General features: G+C 42.1%; 1 protein-coding gene across 1 annotated transcript in view; it reads right to left on the minus strand.

Annotated features, from left to right (window-relative positions):
• CNKSR3 (CNKSR family member 3) overlaps window positions 1-19,106 on the minus strand; it is a 108,570-nt gene that overhangs the window by 12,856 nt on the left and 76,608 nt on the right. The window contains exons 5-9 of the mRNA XM_010840848.1: window positions 13,162-13,203; window positions 9,366-9,485; window positions 7,726-7,785; window positions 2,570-2,638; window positions 2,156-2,302 (exon numbers count right to left, since the gene is read on the minus strand). Of these exons, the coding sequence (XP_010839150.1) occupies window positions 2,156-2,302; window positions 2,570-2,638; window positions 7,726-7,785; window positions 9,366-9,485; window positions 13,162-13,203 (438 nt within the window). The remainder of the gene's footprint in view (window positions 1-2,155; window positions 2,303-2,569; window positions 2,639-7,725; window positions 7,786-9,365; window positions 9,486-13,161; window positions 13,204-19,106) is intronic.

Below are 19,106 nucleotides of genomic sequence, written 5' to 3' on the forward strand. Positions count from 1 at the left end.
TACTTGGTTATGGCGGCCCTAGCAAACCAACCCAGACATTAGTGTAAAAACCAACTGTCAACCTGTTGACATTACCTGCGGGATGAGGTCCGTGCTCCTTAGCCTAGAACTCTATACCCACCTGTCCAGCCCAGCCCACTGGTCCAGCTTTCTCTCCCACCCCCTGCCTGAGAGTCTGGTCTACTTATTCGTGCCGGAGAGCTGTGATGTTCACCCAGAGCCCCTCTGGTTAGCCAGTGAACCCAGCTGCTGTGAGTATCTATTGCTAAAAGCTCACGGTCACCCCCGGCTCCGTAGAATTGCTCTCAGCCGACAGCAGACACCCCTGCGTACAGCTGCCAGAGCCTGTGTTGTGTGGTTATACCTGGGTAACAGCCCAAGACTAGACTCTACCTGAGACAGCACCTTGCGGGCTTCCCCTCCTTCGTCTGCCTCCCTCCCTCCTTGCCAAGTTTTACGGGAAGTACCTGCCCTAAATCATTTCACAAGAACGTCTGCCACACTCTCTGCCTCCAGGAAATCCTATCTGGGCACCACCCGCCCTGATGGCAGTGTATCCTCCCTTGGTGGCTGTGTGAACAGCGTTCATCTACTCCACCAAGAGCCTCCCATCTGCCTACGAAATCCCACCGAGTTTTCCAGGCTCCCACCACCTCGGAAGAGGTGCTTTCGCTCACCTGTTCATGCCCATCACCCCTTCCTCAGAACCCAACATTCACCCCCCTGCACCAAGGAGCTGGCAGAGCTGGCTGGCGGGAAGCCCTCCATCAACTACCGATGGTAAAGTAAGACCTCTTCTGTGTTAAGTAACACATTCTGAGAAATCCAGAAGTATTGAAAGACGGTGCCCTGTGTGCTGAGTGATGCAAGCAGAACAACAGGGAAGGCTGGCGTGCTGCAGTCTATGCGGTCGCAAAGAGTCGGACACGACTGAGCAACTGAACTGAACCAAAGCAAACAGAAGCTGCTGGAGTGTGATTGATACGTTCCCTTTTTATTTAAGAAGTGGCTTTAATTATGTGCCCCTCCTGGCTCCACTGTCCACATCCTGTTCTTTATTTTTATGGGTCCCCTGCCCCGCTAAGGTACACACGCAGACAGATTTCCAGCGCTCTGTGCATCACGAAAACAGCCATTGATAGTGTGAGGTACTGCCGTTCCTTCCATTTGAAGATGGACAGTAAAATCACAGAGAGTTACACATAAGTGGCAATCTCAATCTTATAAAAGAGCTTTAAAGTGTGCTGCTTTTCTTTCATGGTTTAGAAATTAAACACAAAGAACTGATGATATAAGGAGAGGGTTGGTGGGGTGCATGTCCACCCAAGTGTAAGCAGTAAGGAGTGCATTGTCTGTAGAGAATTCAAATAATAAAACTAAAAGCCAATCGGCTTTTTATTCTCATCCAAGACTACTAAATCTAACAAAGGAGTGACGGAGCTCCCTGCCTGGTGGGTGGGTCTCACAGTCCCTACCCCTGCCTGGATAAACCGATGTTGAGGACTCTACCCCAGGCGGTCTCAGAGCAGTGTTCAAACTGGATTCCTTTATGGGAGTGTGTGTTTGAAACGGTAGAGGAGAAGAGCCAGAAGGGCCAGAAGTCTGCCACCGTCTGCAGCGATGACAGACAGTTGCCGCAAGCGGCTACCCAGCACCTGAAATGTGGCTGGTGAGACAGAGGAACTGAAGCTTTCCTTTTAATTATTGAAACAGTCACAGGTGGCTAGTGGCTGCCATATTAGTCAGCGCAAATCCAGCAAGTCTGCTCTCATGTACGCAGGATTATTGGATGGGCTTCCCAGGTGGCACAGTGGTAAAGAATCTACCTGCCAATGCAGGAGATGGGGGTTCGGTCCCTGGGTCGGGAAGATCCCCTGGAGGAGAAAATGGCAACCTGCTCCAGTATTCCTGCCTGGGAAATCCAATTGACAGAGAAGACTGGCAGGTTACAGTCTATGGAGTTGCAGAGTTGGACGCGACTGAGCAACTGAGCACCTGTACATACAGGATTATAGAATAATTATCCGTTCACAGATAATCCATACATTCCCGAAACCAATCAAACTGTAACCTTTTTTTTTTTTTTAGACAACTCAGGTATTATACATTGTTCCTGCACCAATGTCAAAGAAAGGCTTTCAACCAATAACAGTACCTGCACCAGAGGCGGCTTCCACCGTAGGTTTTTCAGGGGGGCAGGAGTGAAGTTGAAGGAACTTGTGGGGCGCTTCTTAAGCAGTAACACAACTCCAGTAGGATTCTCTCTCAACTTTCTCACCAGATTTTTTAGCTGCCATCCCACCTTCAAAGAAAGATAGTGAGGAGAGGGGACTTACTCATGAATAATGAAAACTCAAGCCTATTTGAGTTCAAGGAATTCAAATTTCCTTGAATTCATCTCAAGGAAATCAGCTATGAGCAAATAGGCAGATACAAATCTGTTCATTCTAGCACTGCTTAAAATTATGGAAAGCTGGATATAAACTGCAAATTTTTTAAATGCAAGCAAAATGGTTTAGAAGTTTTAGAAGGGGAAGATGAAGTCTGAAGCTTCAACAAACAAACTCACCACAGTTTGCTGATTAACCTGAATGACTTCATCACCAGCATGAATCTTCTGAGATCTGTCTGCAGGAGACTGTTAGAGACAAACAGAGAGAGACCTGTCTTATTTTTTAAGCCTCCTTTTTCTTTCTGCTTCTATTTCGTCTCCCTTCTTTCTTCTACACAAAACAAGCAATGGGAATACAATTTTCTCAAGAACAGTTACACAGTGTGCTGGAGATTCCTAAAACTACACAGCCTGTAGAACTTGGCATGTGAATACGCGTGTTATCTCCAGTGGTTTGTTACAACAGATAATCTGTCAGTAGGAACAGCCAAGGTTCATCTAACCTACCATGAAGAGTGGGACGCCCTGTCCACCTAACAGGCTGATCAAAGCCACTGGTTCATCTAAAAAGTACCTTCCCTATATTCCTGTCAAAATTAATCTTGTAAAAGCTGACCAACTGCTTAACATGTAAAGATGGTCACTGTAACTCTGTCACATAATTGCTTTTTATGTGATTATTAAAACTAACTCTTTATTTTACTCAAACTTGTTTTACATGTTATCATCACATTGCTAAAATAGAAAGATAGTGAAAACAGAAGATATTTAGAAAAAATTTAAATTTTTTTTGTCTTCAGGTTGAATTCTAAATGGATGCATTTTCACAGTATCAAAACAAAGTCCAGACTTCGTGCGCTTCAAATAACAATTTGCTACAAATTTGCAAATATCTGTGTATGTATATATATATATATATATCTCCCCACATATGTGTGTATAGGCAGATAAATATATGTAATCTATTTGTCAAATATTTTCTCATGGTTTCTTGTTCATTTAATCAAATTGTAACTCAATGTGTAAGAAATTTCATACGAATTTAAAATATGTTTAAAAAATTCTGCCAACAAACTTTACAGATATCATTAGGCTTATTTTATGGAGTTTTGAGGAAATTGACATTCAGTGGTAAATAACTCAGTTATGGACACACAGTAAGTGAAAAATGCAGAATATAACTTTATGCTTATTAGGTGGTTTTTAACATGAAAGTAATACCTTAAAAATTTTCCCCTGATAAATTGTAACTATATGTAGAAGTATTATTTCATCTTAAAGGGAACCTGTGCCATAATTTCTTCTCAACTTTTTTTCTCTCATTAATACCTTTTACAGACTAAACATTTTGACAAAGAATTTGAAAAGTATTTTAGGATAAGTGTAATGTCTAATCCTACCTAGAAGTATAGGTTTATTATCATTATTTAATTGCAAAAACAATAAATTCATGGAATAAAATAAAACAGAATTATGCAAAAAAAAAGATACTTCATATGATCAAAAGAGAAGGAAAGGATGAAACTTTGATTTCAAATTCTAATCAACTGTTACTGAAGCCAGAATGTTTTATTTTGTGACTTATATAACTGAATCTTCAAGCAATTTACAACCATCCTTTATAAATAGCACCTTTGAACACAGTGATGGGGGTAGCAACTAAACTCAAGACACCCTTGCTGAACTTTCTCACTCAGCTGTTGTGACAGGCTCAACAAGAAATGAGCAGGGAAAAAAAAAGAAATGAGCGAGTAGCATTAAACTATCGGAGAAGGCAATGGCACCCCACTCCAGTACTCTTGCCTGGAAAATCCCATGGACGGAGGAGCCTGGTAGGCTGCAGTCCCTGGGGTCGCAAGGAGTCGGACATGACTGAAACGACTTAGCAGCAGCAGCAGCATTAAACTGTAGAAACATTCTCTTGGATTCTGGGCCAACACAAGGCATAGGTAACTAGGCCAGCTACTTTTGAAAACATTTAACTTGCCACCGTGACTACCGGCTGTGCCTCACCCGTGAGACCAGCATCGTGGGTACCACGGGGAGATGGTCTGTCTCCAATCCCCTGCTCCTGAGGCACTTCTTAAACAAACAAATGTGTCAATGCTCCTTCCTTGCCCCTAGTGTCAGATGCCGAACCCATGGTTACAGGTCAACTTTAGCAAGTCTGATCATAAACAGTCCAGTCCCACCCAGTTAATCTTCCTGGGCTGGGGATTCATCTAAGGCAAGCGTCACTTTCTAAAAGATAGCCTTGAAGCCAGAAAGTCCCTGTTTACAGATAAGCAATCTTAAAAAAAAAAAAAAAAAGTCCCAGTGTCCTGAACTGACTTCCATTCCTCTTCACATATTCATTTCTCCAATGTCCTACCAAATGATTAAGCGTTGTGCTTGGCAGAACACTGGTAAAGAGAGAGCCTGATACCAAAATTCTTCCTAGGGTAGTTGCTCTTGATGATCTTCACCGTGTGCTGGACTACTGAAAAATGATGCTTGATCTGGCCTACTGCAGAAGAGTGATGCCCTGGAGAAGAATGCATCCATTCTTCAGAGGCTCATCTATTTCCCAACTCATGTCAGGGGTAGGGAAGAGGAGTAGGGCTAAGATCCCATCAGACTTCTGTCAAGGTCCTGAGCAACATCAAAAAAAGAAGATAGACAATCACCAGATCCTGTTTGTCTGATCTTGGAATGATCCTGACTTCTCAGGTAACCTCAAAAAAAAAAAAAAAAGGACTAAAGGCCTGAGATGACCTGCTGGCATTGCTGGCATTGCGTCAACTGGAGTCCAAGATAGAGGAGTGTGGAGACAATTCACATGAGAAAGAAGTTGGTGAATTCTGTCCACTCTAACCCTCCAACACCAGGCTTTAATAAAAACATTCTGACTCTAAAATCATAGCAACCTTCAGTGATAGACAGAAAGCTGTCCTGGAACTGGCATTTTCTACTGGCATTTAACATTTAAGTGTAAAATATCCAGCACTAAGTATAAAATATTCAGATCAAGTCCTTGAGAAGTGGGCTCTTACCTAACTCCCCACTGTCATCGACAAGAATTACAGAGTATGTAGCATATTCCAGACAATGAACATAAGGTGACTGCAAGAATGAGGGACATTTTCCAGCAGATTACCAGACGGAAAAAGACCAGTTTCCCCTTCTCTGATTTTGAACAAGAAGGAAACCATTTCTCTCTAGGATGACTTAGGTACCATCCTACGTGGAGGCACTAGGAGCAGCCACATCCAGGTAAATCCTGAATCTCTCACCCAGTCCTAAGAGTCTGGTAGGAATTCTACGGAATGTATCAGTAGACATTTGATTTGATTCAAAGCTGGTTTTCTTTAGCTTACAGTGCGTGGGGGGAAAGCAGGCTAGGGATGAGGTAGACAGTGAAAGGAAGTAACATTATAGTGTTCTATATGTTTATCCAAGATTGAAATTGGTTCAAAGACCTGATTGAGTCTGGAACTGCACAGGTCTGGGTTGTTAATGCAATCACCAAATTACTAGATGCAAAACTTCAACTGTTTAAAAGCTAAAATAGGACTTTCCTGGTGGTGCAGTGAATAAAAATCTGCCTGCCAATACAAGGGACATGGGTTCAGTTCCTGGTCTGGGAAGATTCCACAACTAAGCCCGAGTGCTGCAACTACCGAAGCCGGCATGCCTAGAGCCCCGCTCTGCAACAAGGGAAGCCACCAAAATGAGAAGCTGGAGCAGCCAGCGAAGAGTAGCCCCGCTCACCACAGCTAGAGAAAGCCCGTGCAAAGCAACGAAGACCCAGTGCAGCCAAAAACAAAATAAATAAAATGTAAAAACTGAAGTGACATTCACCATCCCTCTGAATCTATCCAGCTTCAGAACAATGTACTGAGTGGTACATGAGCATATTCGTGTCATGGTGCGGCTAAATACACAAAGTCTCTGACAAGGATGAGGGAGGAACATTTGTTGTGATTTTTTTTTGCACCGGCCCCAGCCTAAAAGGAGAGGATCCTGGGCCATTTTTGCCTCTCGGGTGCCATGGTATAAAAATTCCCAGTGGTCTGAGTGCTCTCACTGTAACTCAATAAACAATGCTTAAAGACACTACCAGCTTCCACTCACTTGTCTGCCAGAACCACACAACTTATTTGTAATTCATTGAATGCCTTACAGTGCCACTTTCTTTCTTATTATAAAAATCAAATGTGTCACAAACTCTCATCAAAGATCATGCCTTTTTATTTTATCAACAGACCTAGCAGCTGAAGCTCAAACTTCGACACATATTTCCATCAGATCAGAAAAGTATTTCCCTGGTGGCTCAGTGGTAAAGAATCTGCCCACCAGTGAGGAGACCCAGGTTCAATCCCCAGGTCAGGAAGATCCCCTGGCGAAGGAATCTGCAACCCACTCCAACATTCTTGCCTGGAGAATTCCATGGACAGAGGAGCCTAGAGGGCTATAGTCCATGGGGTGGACAAGAGTCCGACATGACTCAACGACTACAACAACAACGATGAACAAAAGTAGTCACCAAGTTTCTTGTGTCTTGAATTACATCCTCTTGTCTTATTTGATTAAATAGCAATTAATTCCATAGACACATGCTATTTTTACACAGACGCAGAGAAGTTTTTCTGACATTTCAAGCTCTGTATCAATGTCATTCAAAAGCTAGCTGTATTGTAGGTGGCATAAAGAAAGCATTCAATTAGCTCTACTTTTCACAAATTCAAAATGTTTGAGGAACTAAGGGAAAACCTTTTATGTAGCAGAATTTTCTAAAGGATGATAACAGAGTACAAGTTCCTCACAACAGAAATGGCCCTGCTTTTTCTATTCAAATGATTAAGGGGGGAAAAACTAAATTTCAGTATCATGCAAGTATTATGAAATACAGCTCTATAAAAAGAAACTTCGTCATGCAAAAACCCGAAAATAGTTGCTTTGGTGACACATATAAATTCCACTTTAAAAAAAAAACACTATATTTAACACATATGGTCACCAATTCCAGCTCTTATAAGAGTGATTCTCAACAACAAAGAGATCACTGCTTTTGTATTTATGGGTTAACACTTCCAAGAGCGCAAAAAAAATAACACAGGATGGCAAAAGCTGGGCAAAGTGTGTAAATGAGAGCAATAAAGGACAATTTAAATAATACATTGATGACAGCTGGTGATGAGCAGCACACTAGCAACAGAAATAAACAAAACAGGCGCCCACACTCCCTTACAGATAATAGAACAACATACACATAGTTAAATGAAAGGAATAGGGACGCTGTCAAATCTGCTTGAAGGTACAATAGCTTTTGCATTAAATGGATATGCACTTACATTTTCTGTGGTTCCAGTAATCACGTGCAATCCATCATAGGTCGATTTGATGTACATACCCTAGAGTGAGTCACAAACATATTAACTCATTACTCCAACGTTTAGAAACAGAGCCACAAGTGAGACTTAGACTTGACAAAACATTAAAGGCAGTCATTTCTGAACACCCCTCATTCTTCAGCCTTCTGAAACACTGTAAAACGAGATCCAAAGAGCAGTGAAGGGGAACTAACCAAATACTAGTGAAGGAGATCAGAAACGAGATCTCTTTGATATTATAATTTGTGTACCAGGCACACAGAATTTTGCTCTATGTCTGAGGACTCAGAAGGAATGTTCTCAGATCTGCTGCATGAATGAGGCAGTTCAAACAAGGCCGGTCCTCTCCCGACCATCTCTCTGTGTAGTGACACAATATATTCACTTAATTTGGTCTCAGCAGTCACTGCACGGTGACTTATTCAAGCCACGAACAACCAAACCAGGATGTAAGAGCAGAGACTGCTCAGGAACACAATATAAGAAATAAATTAGAAACAGGCATTCCTGCATTTTAAGGGAGGCATAAATATTAATACACTCCATCCTTAAATGCCCAGTGGGCAAACTCAGAGGTGAACGCAGAGCCTGGAAGAAATATCTCTGCAGTTTGAGGCACTTTGTATTATTTTTAAAAAATGTTTATTAAACTTTTATAAGACGGGGAAAGAGCAAAAGGTAGAGAGAGCAAAGAGTGGTTGCTCACCCTGGTACCAATGCTGTAATAACACAGAACCTCCTCAGGAGTCATTTTGACAGTGAACTTGCCCTGCTCAGCAATCTACAAGCCTCTGGGGATGAGTATCTCACCCAACACTAACACCTTCACGTTTCTGCCCAGGCTCTCTGTTCCTGCTATTCACTATCAGAGTAATCAGCCTCTCCCTCTGCATGGTATTCCTCTTCACAGAGCTTTGCTTGGGTAACTTCACCATTTGGAACGGCAACTCCACTTCTGCCCACTCGGGCACTTCTCCACTTCAATATGTGGATAAGCCCACCTCCAGGAAGCCTTCCATGTTTACTTCAGTATAAGCAATCATTTACTTTGAATTGGAGCAGTCTCGGTATATACATTTCTCCTTACCAAGAATGTGGACCTAGGTGCTGATCTAGGTATCCACCTGCAGACTCTCGGGGCCTGTTACTACAGAGCTCATACATTATGTCTAAAACATTTCTGAACTTTTTTAAAACCATCATTTCTTTCAACCTGTCTCTTCTCACATAAAGCCTAAGTGCTAATAGAGACGTCATAGCAGACGTTGTTTCCTACCCAGAGACCATCTTTACTTTGTGGAAATGTGCTCTATCTCCTTGTATTGCTAAGACCTAAAAATAAAACTGTTAAGACAATTCCTCAAGACACGAGTTTACAGTTTTAAAACTGTATTTATTTTTATACTTTGAAGACGCTTTGATATAAAACATATCAACAGTTCAAGACGGCAAATTCTTAACTGCATAATGGAAATCAGTCTAATTCTACTATTCAGAATTCTAGTGAAAGCAATATGGAATTATTGTTTTTAAAAAAACACAGCAACTTTAATAAAACCATGATGCTATCCAAAATAAACAAATGCTGTTAGACGCCTTACCAAACCTTCCCCAGGTTTAATGTTTGGTAGGTGAACTTCTTCCAGACACGCACACTGGCTCATTACAGGATCCGTGGTAGATCGGATGGTCTTGTCACAGATGCCATTTAAAACCTTGACCTAGAGTTGGAGAGGCAAATAGAGAAGGTCAATCATTAACCAAGTTTATCTCCGGCTGAATTCTTTTTTAAAAATGCACTTCACTGATCATCCTTAGCTCTGGCCGTAACACTGTGATAAAACCACCCAGTCCACGTGGCACGTGGCTTCCATATTTGCAACGTGTAGAATAGTGCCATGATTCCAGCTTTGCTTTAAAAGTGCAGCTTTTAGATTAACTTATTTACAGCCACTGAAGTGCACAGGCTGGGCGGAAACCCCCTTTCAGCAGCTAAAGAGAACCATGTATTCCCAGCCATCTCTGCGTTTTTTTAAGAATGGCTCACATTCTCTGCATACCAAATACTGACAACATAAAAAAATAATCATCTTGTCCTGCACCTTTTTTGAAAAATGCATTTCATATTTTTAAATAGTTTTAAGGACTTCCCTGATGGTCCACTGGTTAAGACTCTGTGCTTCCAATGTGGGGGGTGTGGGTTTGATCCCTGGTCAGGAACTAAGATTCCACATGTCACTGGAGTGGTACAGCCAAAATATTAAGTAAGTAAATAAAATTAAAGCTGTTTTCATTTTAGAGAAAAAACAAGCAGAAATTACAGAGTTCCATCTATTTTCTTTTCCATCTCAACAGTTTCTAACACAGCTATATTATTATAATGGTTAATAATAAGATACTATTAACATCAGGACTTCCCTGGTGGCTCAGACAGTAAAGCGTCTTGCTTACAATGCAGGAGACCTGAGTTCGATCCCTGGGTTGGGGAGATCCTCTGGAGAAGGCAATGGCACCCCACTCCAGTACTCTTGCCTGGAAAATCCCATGGACAGAGGAGCATGGTAGGCTACAGTCCCCGGGGTCGCAAAGAATCAGACACAACTGAGCGACTTCACTTTCACTTTCATTAACATCTTACATTAGTATGGTGTATTTGTTACAACTGATCAAGCAACAGTGACACATTATTGTTAACTAAGTTCCATAGTTTACATTAGAATTCACTCTTTAGGGTGTACAGTTCTACAGGTTTTGATAGATGCACAATGTCATATATTCACCATCACAGTGTCATAGAGAATAGCTTCACTACCCTAAAAATTCCCTCAGTTCCACCCACCTGTCTGTCCCTCCTCCCCCAGGATAAACCCCTAGCAATTACTGATCATTTCATTTTCTCCATAGGTTCTCTTTTTCTAAAATCTCATATGGTTAGAATCATACAGCATATAGATTTTGGATTTTCAGATCGGCTTCTTTCACTTGGTCATATGCATTTCAGGGCCCTCCATATCTTTCCATGGCTCGATAGCTCGTTTCTTTCTATTGCTGAATAATATTCCATTGTCTGGATGTTCCAGGTTGTTTATCCAGTCACATACTGAAGGACACCTTGGCTACTTCCTAGTTTGGGCAGTTATAATTAAAGTGGCTAGAATAGTCCATGCAGCTTTTGGTGAATATTAGTTTCTTTCATTTGGGTAAACACCTAGGTGGCTAACTGCTGGTTTGTAGGGTAACAGAATGCTTAGCTTTGTAAGGAAAAAAAATGCCACAACGTCTTCCAGTGCGGCTGCACCATTTTGCATTCCCACCAGCAATGAACGAGAGTTCCTCTTGCTCTACATTGGTGTCATCACGAGGTAGAGTTTAGTTACCCTATTAAGTGTGTAGTGGTACCTCACTGTTATTTTAATTTGAAATTCCTTAATGAAATGTGATGCTGAATATCTTTTCATATACTTACCTGCCAACCGGTATATCTTTTATCATGAGGTGTTTGTTCGGATCTTTCACCTGCTTTTTAATTAGGTTGTTTGCTTTCTTATTATTGAGTTTTGAAGAGTTCTTTGTGCATTTTGCACATAAGTTCTTTATCTGATGTGTGTTCTGAGAACAACTTCTCCCAGTCTGTGCCTTGTCTTTTTGTTCTCTTAACATTGCATTGATGAAGCAGAGATATTAATTTTAATGCAGTCTACCTTACCCATTTTTCTCTCATGGATCACACTTTTTTATTTTTTCACTCCTGAGTTTCCCAGTGGACTCAAACATCCAGATGTGCTCTCTAGCTGGGATTGGCTCCATCCTTCATTAGTAAAAAGAGTCAACAAGTTGATCTATCCATAATCCAAGGCATTCTTTTTCTTTTTTCAAGCAGACTATTCTAATCTTCTTATTTGTTTTTATTTATTTATATTTTGGTTGTGCTGGGTCTTTGTTGCTGCATGAGCTGGACCTTTCTCTAGTTGCAGTGAGAGGGGGGTGCTCTCCAGTTGCATTGTGAAGGCTTCTAACTGTAGCGATTTCTCTTGTTGCAGAGCATGGGCTCTGGGGTATGCAGGCTTCAGCACTTGCAACGCATGGGCTCAGTAGTTTCAGTGTCTGGACTCTAGAGCACAGGCTCAGTAGTGTGGTGTGTGGGATCTTCTCGGATAAGTGATAGATCCCAAGTCCCCTGAGTTGGCAAGTGGATTCTTATCCACTGCACCACCAGGGAAGCCCATGGATCACACTTTTCACATCATATCTAAAAACTCATCATCAAACCCAAGGTCAGCAAGATTTTCTCCTGTTGCTGCTAAGTCGCTTCAGTCGTGTCCAACTCTGTGCGACCCCAGAGACAGCAGCCCACCAGGCTCCCCTGTCCCTGGGATTCTCCAGGCAAGAACACTGGAGTGGGTTGCCATTTCCTTTTCCAATGCATGAAAGTGAAAAGTGAAAGTGAAGTCGCTCAGTCATGTCCGACTCTTAGCGACCCCATGGACTGTAGCCTACCAGGCTCCTCCGTCCATGGGATTTTCCAGGCAAGAGTACTAAAGTGGGGTGCCATTGCCTTCTCCTTTCTCCTGTTATTTCTAGGCATTTTATAGTTTTGCATTTTACATTTAGGTCTGTGAGCTTTACAGTGACCACTCACATTCTCTGAACACCAAACACTGACCAGATAAAATTACTGTAGAGACATGAGGATCCCTATTAAGGGGTCTCCATGTAGAAATCCTAGTGGCTACGTGTGGTTATTTCTCCCAATCCCAGATTCATCTAACCTTTCAAAATTAAACAACCAAAGAAATCAGGATTTTATAAAGAGTGATGTTTTTCTTCTAAGGGGGAAGAATCTAAGAAGTGACACTCTTTGCATGCCTCCAATGTGTTTAACCTCCCTATTTATGGAAAATATATTTATAGCGGTTTCATTGCTAAATTCCTCAACATCAGTAGGAAGAAGGCCTTATCAAAAGAGCACAGGCTGGCTTATGTCAAAAGGAGGAAGTGATGATGAATAGTTACAAAATGCTCTTTAAACAGTCACAGTACATCCCCCTTCCATCATAAGATTTTTGCCAAGATTATTTTTAATTAAAAAAAAAAAGTGAAATTTGCACATCAGTTTAACCCTGAGAGCTGAGAGTTAGCTATCTAAATATAATTATACTTTGAAGAAGTGTTGGGGGGAGCAAAGCAGAGACCCTAATATACCCAATTTAGTTGGTCTTGTTGTTAAATAACTTGTATTCTTGCCTTTCTACCTAAATTAAGAGATTCATATCCCAAAAGTCAGTATTTCAAAGCATATCCCGAAATACCTAACCACAATACATTTACTTTAATTAATGTGATTCCCACTGTTTTGGGAAAAGGAATTTTACAGTAACTTTTAGAAGGTATACTTACTACAGCCAAAACTTTATCCTCCATTTCTGCTACAAGGCAATCCTAAAGGAAGAAAGAAGAAAATTAAGCTATAAGAGATAAAAACTTTCAGATACAATTGGCTTAGCTTGCTAGCTATTTCCTGGGACCCAAGGAGGTCCCTGACACACACACCTCCGACCCTGCAGCCTGTAGTCCTGAACTTCAGGGAAGAGAAGACTTCGAAAAGAGGGCAGACATTAGATTCCTCCTAAGACTCTACTGTCTCCAGATCCAGGATGCTAATCATCCAAGGAACCCATCTGACCAATTATTTAATCAGAAAGCCTATAGAAATCACCTGAACTAAACTCTACCCACTGTCCAGACTGTACAGAGAGTAGGAAGCCAGAAGTCAGAGTCCAGGAAAGTTGATGATGGTTCTCAAACCTGACCCCAGGCTGAGTTAGCACTGAGCCAACAAGCCGGGAGCCTTTAGTTCTGGGCCTGCCCATAAGAATAGCTTTCAAATAAGGGTTTGAGTAAACTTAGCCACAAAGTTTATTTTAAGCACCACTGAGATTAAATCAGATATTTCAGTCCTTAACGGATGAAAGGGGCTCAACAAAACATTCATTAACACGCTGCCAAAAAAGTGGTCTTGAAGTATGCTATTGATGATATTAAATAATGGGCCGGAATGCAAAGCATTGTTTACTCAGCTTAAGAACAAAAGACTCAGAACCCTATGAACCCAGTTAGCTGATTATAGGAATCACCATTGTCCTGACTGAAAGCAGCCAAAGTGAAACTGACAACGTGAAACTCTCCGTTAACCTTCTAGAACAGGATCTACAGCAGAAGAGCTCAAGCTACGCAGCACTGTGCATGCCGAACAAGAGGGAGACCAGTGAGGTCCTGAGAGTTTATCTGGCACCACTGCCCGCCAGTGATGAGAGATGGTGGTTCGCTCCCCAGTCTGGATGATCCCCTGGAGAAGGAAATGGGAACCCACTCCAGTATTCTTGCCCCATGGACAGAGGAGCCTGGCAGGTTACAGTCCATGGAGTTGCAAAGAGTCAGACACGACTGAAGCAGTTCAGCACCCAGCATGCACTAAGTATAATCCCAAACTGCGGCACCCTAAGGAAAATTCAAAGTATTTCATGTACGGGAAGGACACTCATCAACTCTGTTGGAATGATCAAAGATTTTTGCTTCAGTCAAAATGTCCTTTTAGGTCATTTTTTTCTGCCACTGGGAATAGGGGTTAAAATGTACGGCATTCTACCCTATGATTTTATAATCAGATTTTAGTGCTTTCTGAAAATTTTGTTTAATTTTCTCTACTAGATAAAAATGTGGGAGATCATAGTCACTCTACTGCTCTTAAAATTTACACTGACTCTCAGGCAAAGAGCAGCCTGGAGAGAAAATACTTAAAAAAAGAAATTCAGGAGTATGTTTTTGCACATGTGAGTCTGATGTAAATTCAAACTCCAGGAGCAACTTCTGTAAAATATGAGTGATGACAGCCCAAAAATGTGCTTTTCATCCTCCATCTTGTGCACGAAACCAAACCATCAAATACCATGACAACCCCTCCCCTAATTCAAACCAGCTGAAGGACAGAAATATTAAGTAAATGTCAACTTGAACAAAACAGAATATTTATAAGGTCTTGTTCCGGAAATTAATGGTTTGTGTCTATGATTTTTCATTTTGTATATGTGTGTGCACGGTCGTGTCTGACTCTTTGCACCTCTGTTGACTGTAGCCCACCAGGATCCTCTGTCCCTGGGATTGTCCAGGCAAGAACACTGGAGTGGGTAGCCATGCCCTCCTTGAGGGGATCTTCCCGACCCAGGGATCGAACCCGTAAGTCTTACATCTCCTGCACAGGCAGGCGGGCTCTTTACCACTAGCACCACCTGGGTAGCCCAGCATTACAAATCCCCAAATAACAGGAGGACTGTCATCCTGGTGAGGCAGAGAGCTCCTCTCCATACACCGGGGCCCAGACATCAAGGTGCATGTGTGACCTCGTGGTTCCTCACATTAGATTCTTTGACGGATCCAAGGAGCCACCAAGAAAGAAAACGGGCTCCCGTGGTGATGGAGCCAAGTTGGGTGAGGGGTGCTCCTGCCTCCCCGAACCATCCAAGGCAGCGTGTGAAAGGGCGCGCTTTTTACCTTCCGCCCTCGGGGACGTGGGTTCCCACACCCATTCCTACCGGGAGGAAGCAGCTGCAGGCCTGACTTCATGCTGTTTGGCATGAAGGCAACGGAATGGAAAAGAGAAGCGCTGGAACCAAGTCAGGCCCTCGGGGCTCCGACAGCAGGGCTGAGGTCTGTCACATCCCTTGGTCAAGTGGATGAGCCGAGCCCCAGTTAAGGATAGCATCCGCTCCCCTCCCTCCTTATTCTCCCTTCTTACTGACTGAGGAGCCTTGGAAGATGGGTTTAACCTCTCCACACCTGAGCCTCCTCCTCTGCAAAGCCAGGAGGAGAACAGCTATCTCAGAGAATTGTTGAGAATTAAATGTGATAAGACACGTCAAGCGGGGTAGTCCACAGCTGACACCCAACCAATAAAAGGCCCAATAAATGGTCCCCTGGCTCTCCGTTCTCTGAGGATGGTCCTCTCTCCTTCTCTGTTTCCTGGGCTCTCTAGGACTTCCCTGGTGGCTCACATGGTAAAGCGTCTGCCTACAATGCGGGAGACCCAGATTCAATCCCTGGGTCAGGAAGATCTCCTGAAGAAGGAAATGGCAACCCACTCCAGTATTCTTGCCTGGAAAATCCCATGGATGGAGAAGCCTGGTGGGCTACAGTCCATGGGGTCACAGAGAGTTGGACACGATGAGCATCTTCACTTTCTAGGGCTCATTCCCCCATTTCGTTCTACACTGGCACCCAGCAACTGCCCTGACATTTTGTCCCTCGCCAGCACAACACGTGTTCATGTCCTCGCAAAGAGGAGAGAAGGAAGATAGAGGTCAGAAGGCCTTCCCACCACAGGAGGCTTCCGCTGAAATACAGCCTGAAAACTGGATGGAAGGTCTCTCCGTGGACTTGGGTGGGGTGGCTGGGGACTCCAGCCCAAGCAGGCTTAAAAGAAGTGTGCAACAGGACTGAATCACTTTGCTACACACCTGAAACTAACATGACATGACAGATCAACTGCACTTCAATTAAAAAAAGAAAAGAAAAAAATTACTGAATACACACACACAAAAGAAGTGTGCCGTTTCCTTGCAGGCGAAAAAAACAACTCTCTATCCTTCCAATCAGGAGAGACGCCCACTGTCATGGGAGGGAAGGATGCAGAGAAAGTTACAAGAGGACAGGAAAGGGGCAGCATGTGGAACAGAGGAACAAGAAAAGGGACAAACGCCTCTCTTCACAGACAGGAACACCAAAATAAAGACTCCAGGAGAACGTGTCCCTTGTCACTAGAAATAATAGAGACCCAGCTTTTACTCCTTCAATTCCCCAGGAAGAAAAAGCAATAAATGGAAAAGGCAGGCTCCTTCCTAAAGAGTCAAAAGATTCTCTGCCAAGAAGTTCTGAGAAAAACTGCACGTCCCCCAGTTGTGAGAGGGTGTGAAATCCCTGGCAAGGTGAGCCTTGCGGCTGCCATGACACCCCCCGTGGAAAAAGACAGTCCACACATCCTTCCACTGTGCACGCAAATTTTACCATTTGCCAAAGTACCTATGCGCTCTAATCTCTACAGAAAACACATGTTCCTCAGGAGCTAAACATGTTTTTTCAACCCAAGTTCATAAAATGGCATTCCATTTTATGATGTATATATTTATACATATATATGTGTATATATATACATTTATATATATATATAAATGTATATATTTTATACATTTCCAGTCTTAATCTGTAACAATTGTTCAAATTTCAATAAGCTAGAAAATACCAGAAATACTAACATATGTGGTAACTTGGTCTCCTTCTTAAGCCAACAAGTTTGGTTCCAGAAAACTGGTACCAGAAAAGACTTTTATATTTCCTACTATAGGTTATTATTTCTTAAGTAGACATTGTGCTTTTCATATATCTTCTTTAATCTGCATAATCTTTTTGAGGTAGAGTTACTATGTTTTAAATATTTTATATTTCTCTTCTAGATCCATTCTTACATGAATAAATAAACATGATCACATACATGCTTTTTTGTAAATGACAAAATGTTTTCTTGTCTTTAGCTTGACTCATACATCATTCTCTCTCCACTTTTCTCCCTGCCAAAGTAAACCCAACTTTTCTTCCAAATTTCCCACTGTATTTAGATATTTCTTTGTATATAGGTTTTCAGATGTATATGTGTATTACAAATACACATACATTTTAAAATGTGTCTTCATATTACACTTTCTTCCTCCTTTGTTCTTATTCCACAATAAATTGTAGAAATTGAAGCAAATCATCTGGTAAGGTAATTGTTAGTATTCCCAATTAACAGATGGGAAAATTGAGGTTCATAAGTTTTAAGTGAATTGTCCAAAGTCCCAGGGCTAATTAATGGTAGAGGGAGAATTTGAACTCACAGCTATCTATCTCTGAAGCATATGCTCAATGAGTACCAATGGGAAAACAAAATAAACACAAAAACAATACCTCTTGTGTCCCTTAAGTCTGGGTTAAATTTTTCATGTTAAGAAGTCAATTCTCATCAGCTTATTTGTCAAAAGCATTATCTCATTCATTTCAACACACATTTAGAAAGCGCCAATAATCATGGACCAGGCATCACATGGCCCCAGTGAACAAGGCCAAACGCAATGAGTGGGTACCCTTCTGAACAGGATCTGTACCCCTAGGCACCCTCCACCAGAAATGCCAGGACATGATGGCTACATAATGAATACAGCATGACTGGTATCCGATTTTTTGTCAAAATTACTTTATACACCATAAAGAAAGAGCTGAAACTCAGCATCTCTCTATTGCTCTGGGCACTTTTCTAAAAACATGGCCTCAAAAGCATATGATGAAGTCACACATGCCTCAGGTTCAAGGGCCGCTCAGGACTGGACCCGAAACAACAGCCAAACTTCACTCTTCGTGTTCCAGGAACAGTCAGAAAGCACATGGCTTTTCAGAACTGCATCATTTTATGGCGTGGTTGGAACTGAGGAAAGGATGTTCTTTACTCTGCCAAATCAGCAGTGAGAACAAACGTGCAATCTCAGAATATCTGAACCAAGTGGGACATGAAAAAAGAACAAGCTCTTCCTTACATTTTTATGGCTTCAACTCAATTTAAGAATAATTTCACAAGAGTCTGCTACGTGCCAGTTAATATCTTCCTGGCCTTCACTAAGGTTTGAAAGTCTGGCCAATGAATGGTGCATGAAATGTGTCACTTCCAAACCAGATCATCTGTCAGTGTGAAAATCACCCAGGTTCTCTGTCCCTCTGCCTTGGGGAAAAACAACGTGAGATTCTGTCAGCCTACATCCTGAAGTGAGGAGAGCTGAAGCAGATCTCCTAGCTGACCCATATACACGTAGATAATCCAGGAATAAGTTGCTGAGGAGTGAGGGATGCTTGTTACTGCATCATCAATGACTGGTAAATCCAGCTACCACAGCTCAAACCAAAAAGAAAATTAAGAAGCAGATACAATAACACTGCACATGGTGACTGCAGCCATGAAATTAAAAGATGCTTACTCCTTGGAAGGAAGTTATGACCAATCTAGATAGCATATTCAAAAGCAGAGACATTACTTGCCAACAAAGGTCCATCTAGTCAAGGCTGTGGTTTTTCCAGTGGTCATGTATGGATGTGAGAGTTGGACTGTGAAGAAGGCTGAGCACCAAAGAATTGATGCTTTTGAACTGTGGTGTTGGAGAAGACTCTTGAGAGTCCCTTGGACTACAAGGAGATCCAACCAGTCCATTCTGAAGATCAGCCCTGGGATTTCTTTGGAAGGAATGGTGCTAAAGCTGAAACTCCAGTAC

The sequence above is a fragment of the Bison bison genome, unplaced genomic scaffold (assembly GCF_000754665.1).
Source record: "Bison bison bison isolate TAMUID 2011002044 unplaced genomic scaffold, Bison_UMD1.0 scf7180017864148, whole genome shotgun sequence".
Lineage (NCBI taxonomy): Eukaryota > Metazoa > Chordata > Mammalia > Artiodactyla > Bovidae > Bison > Bison bison.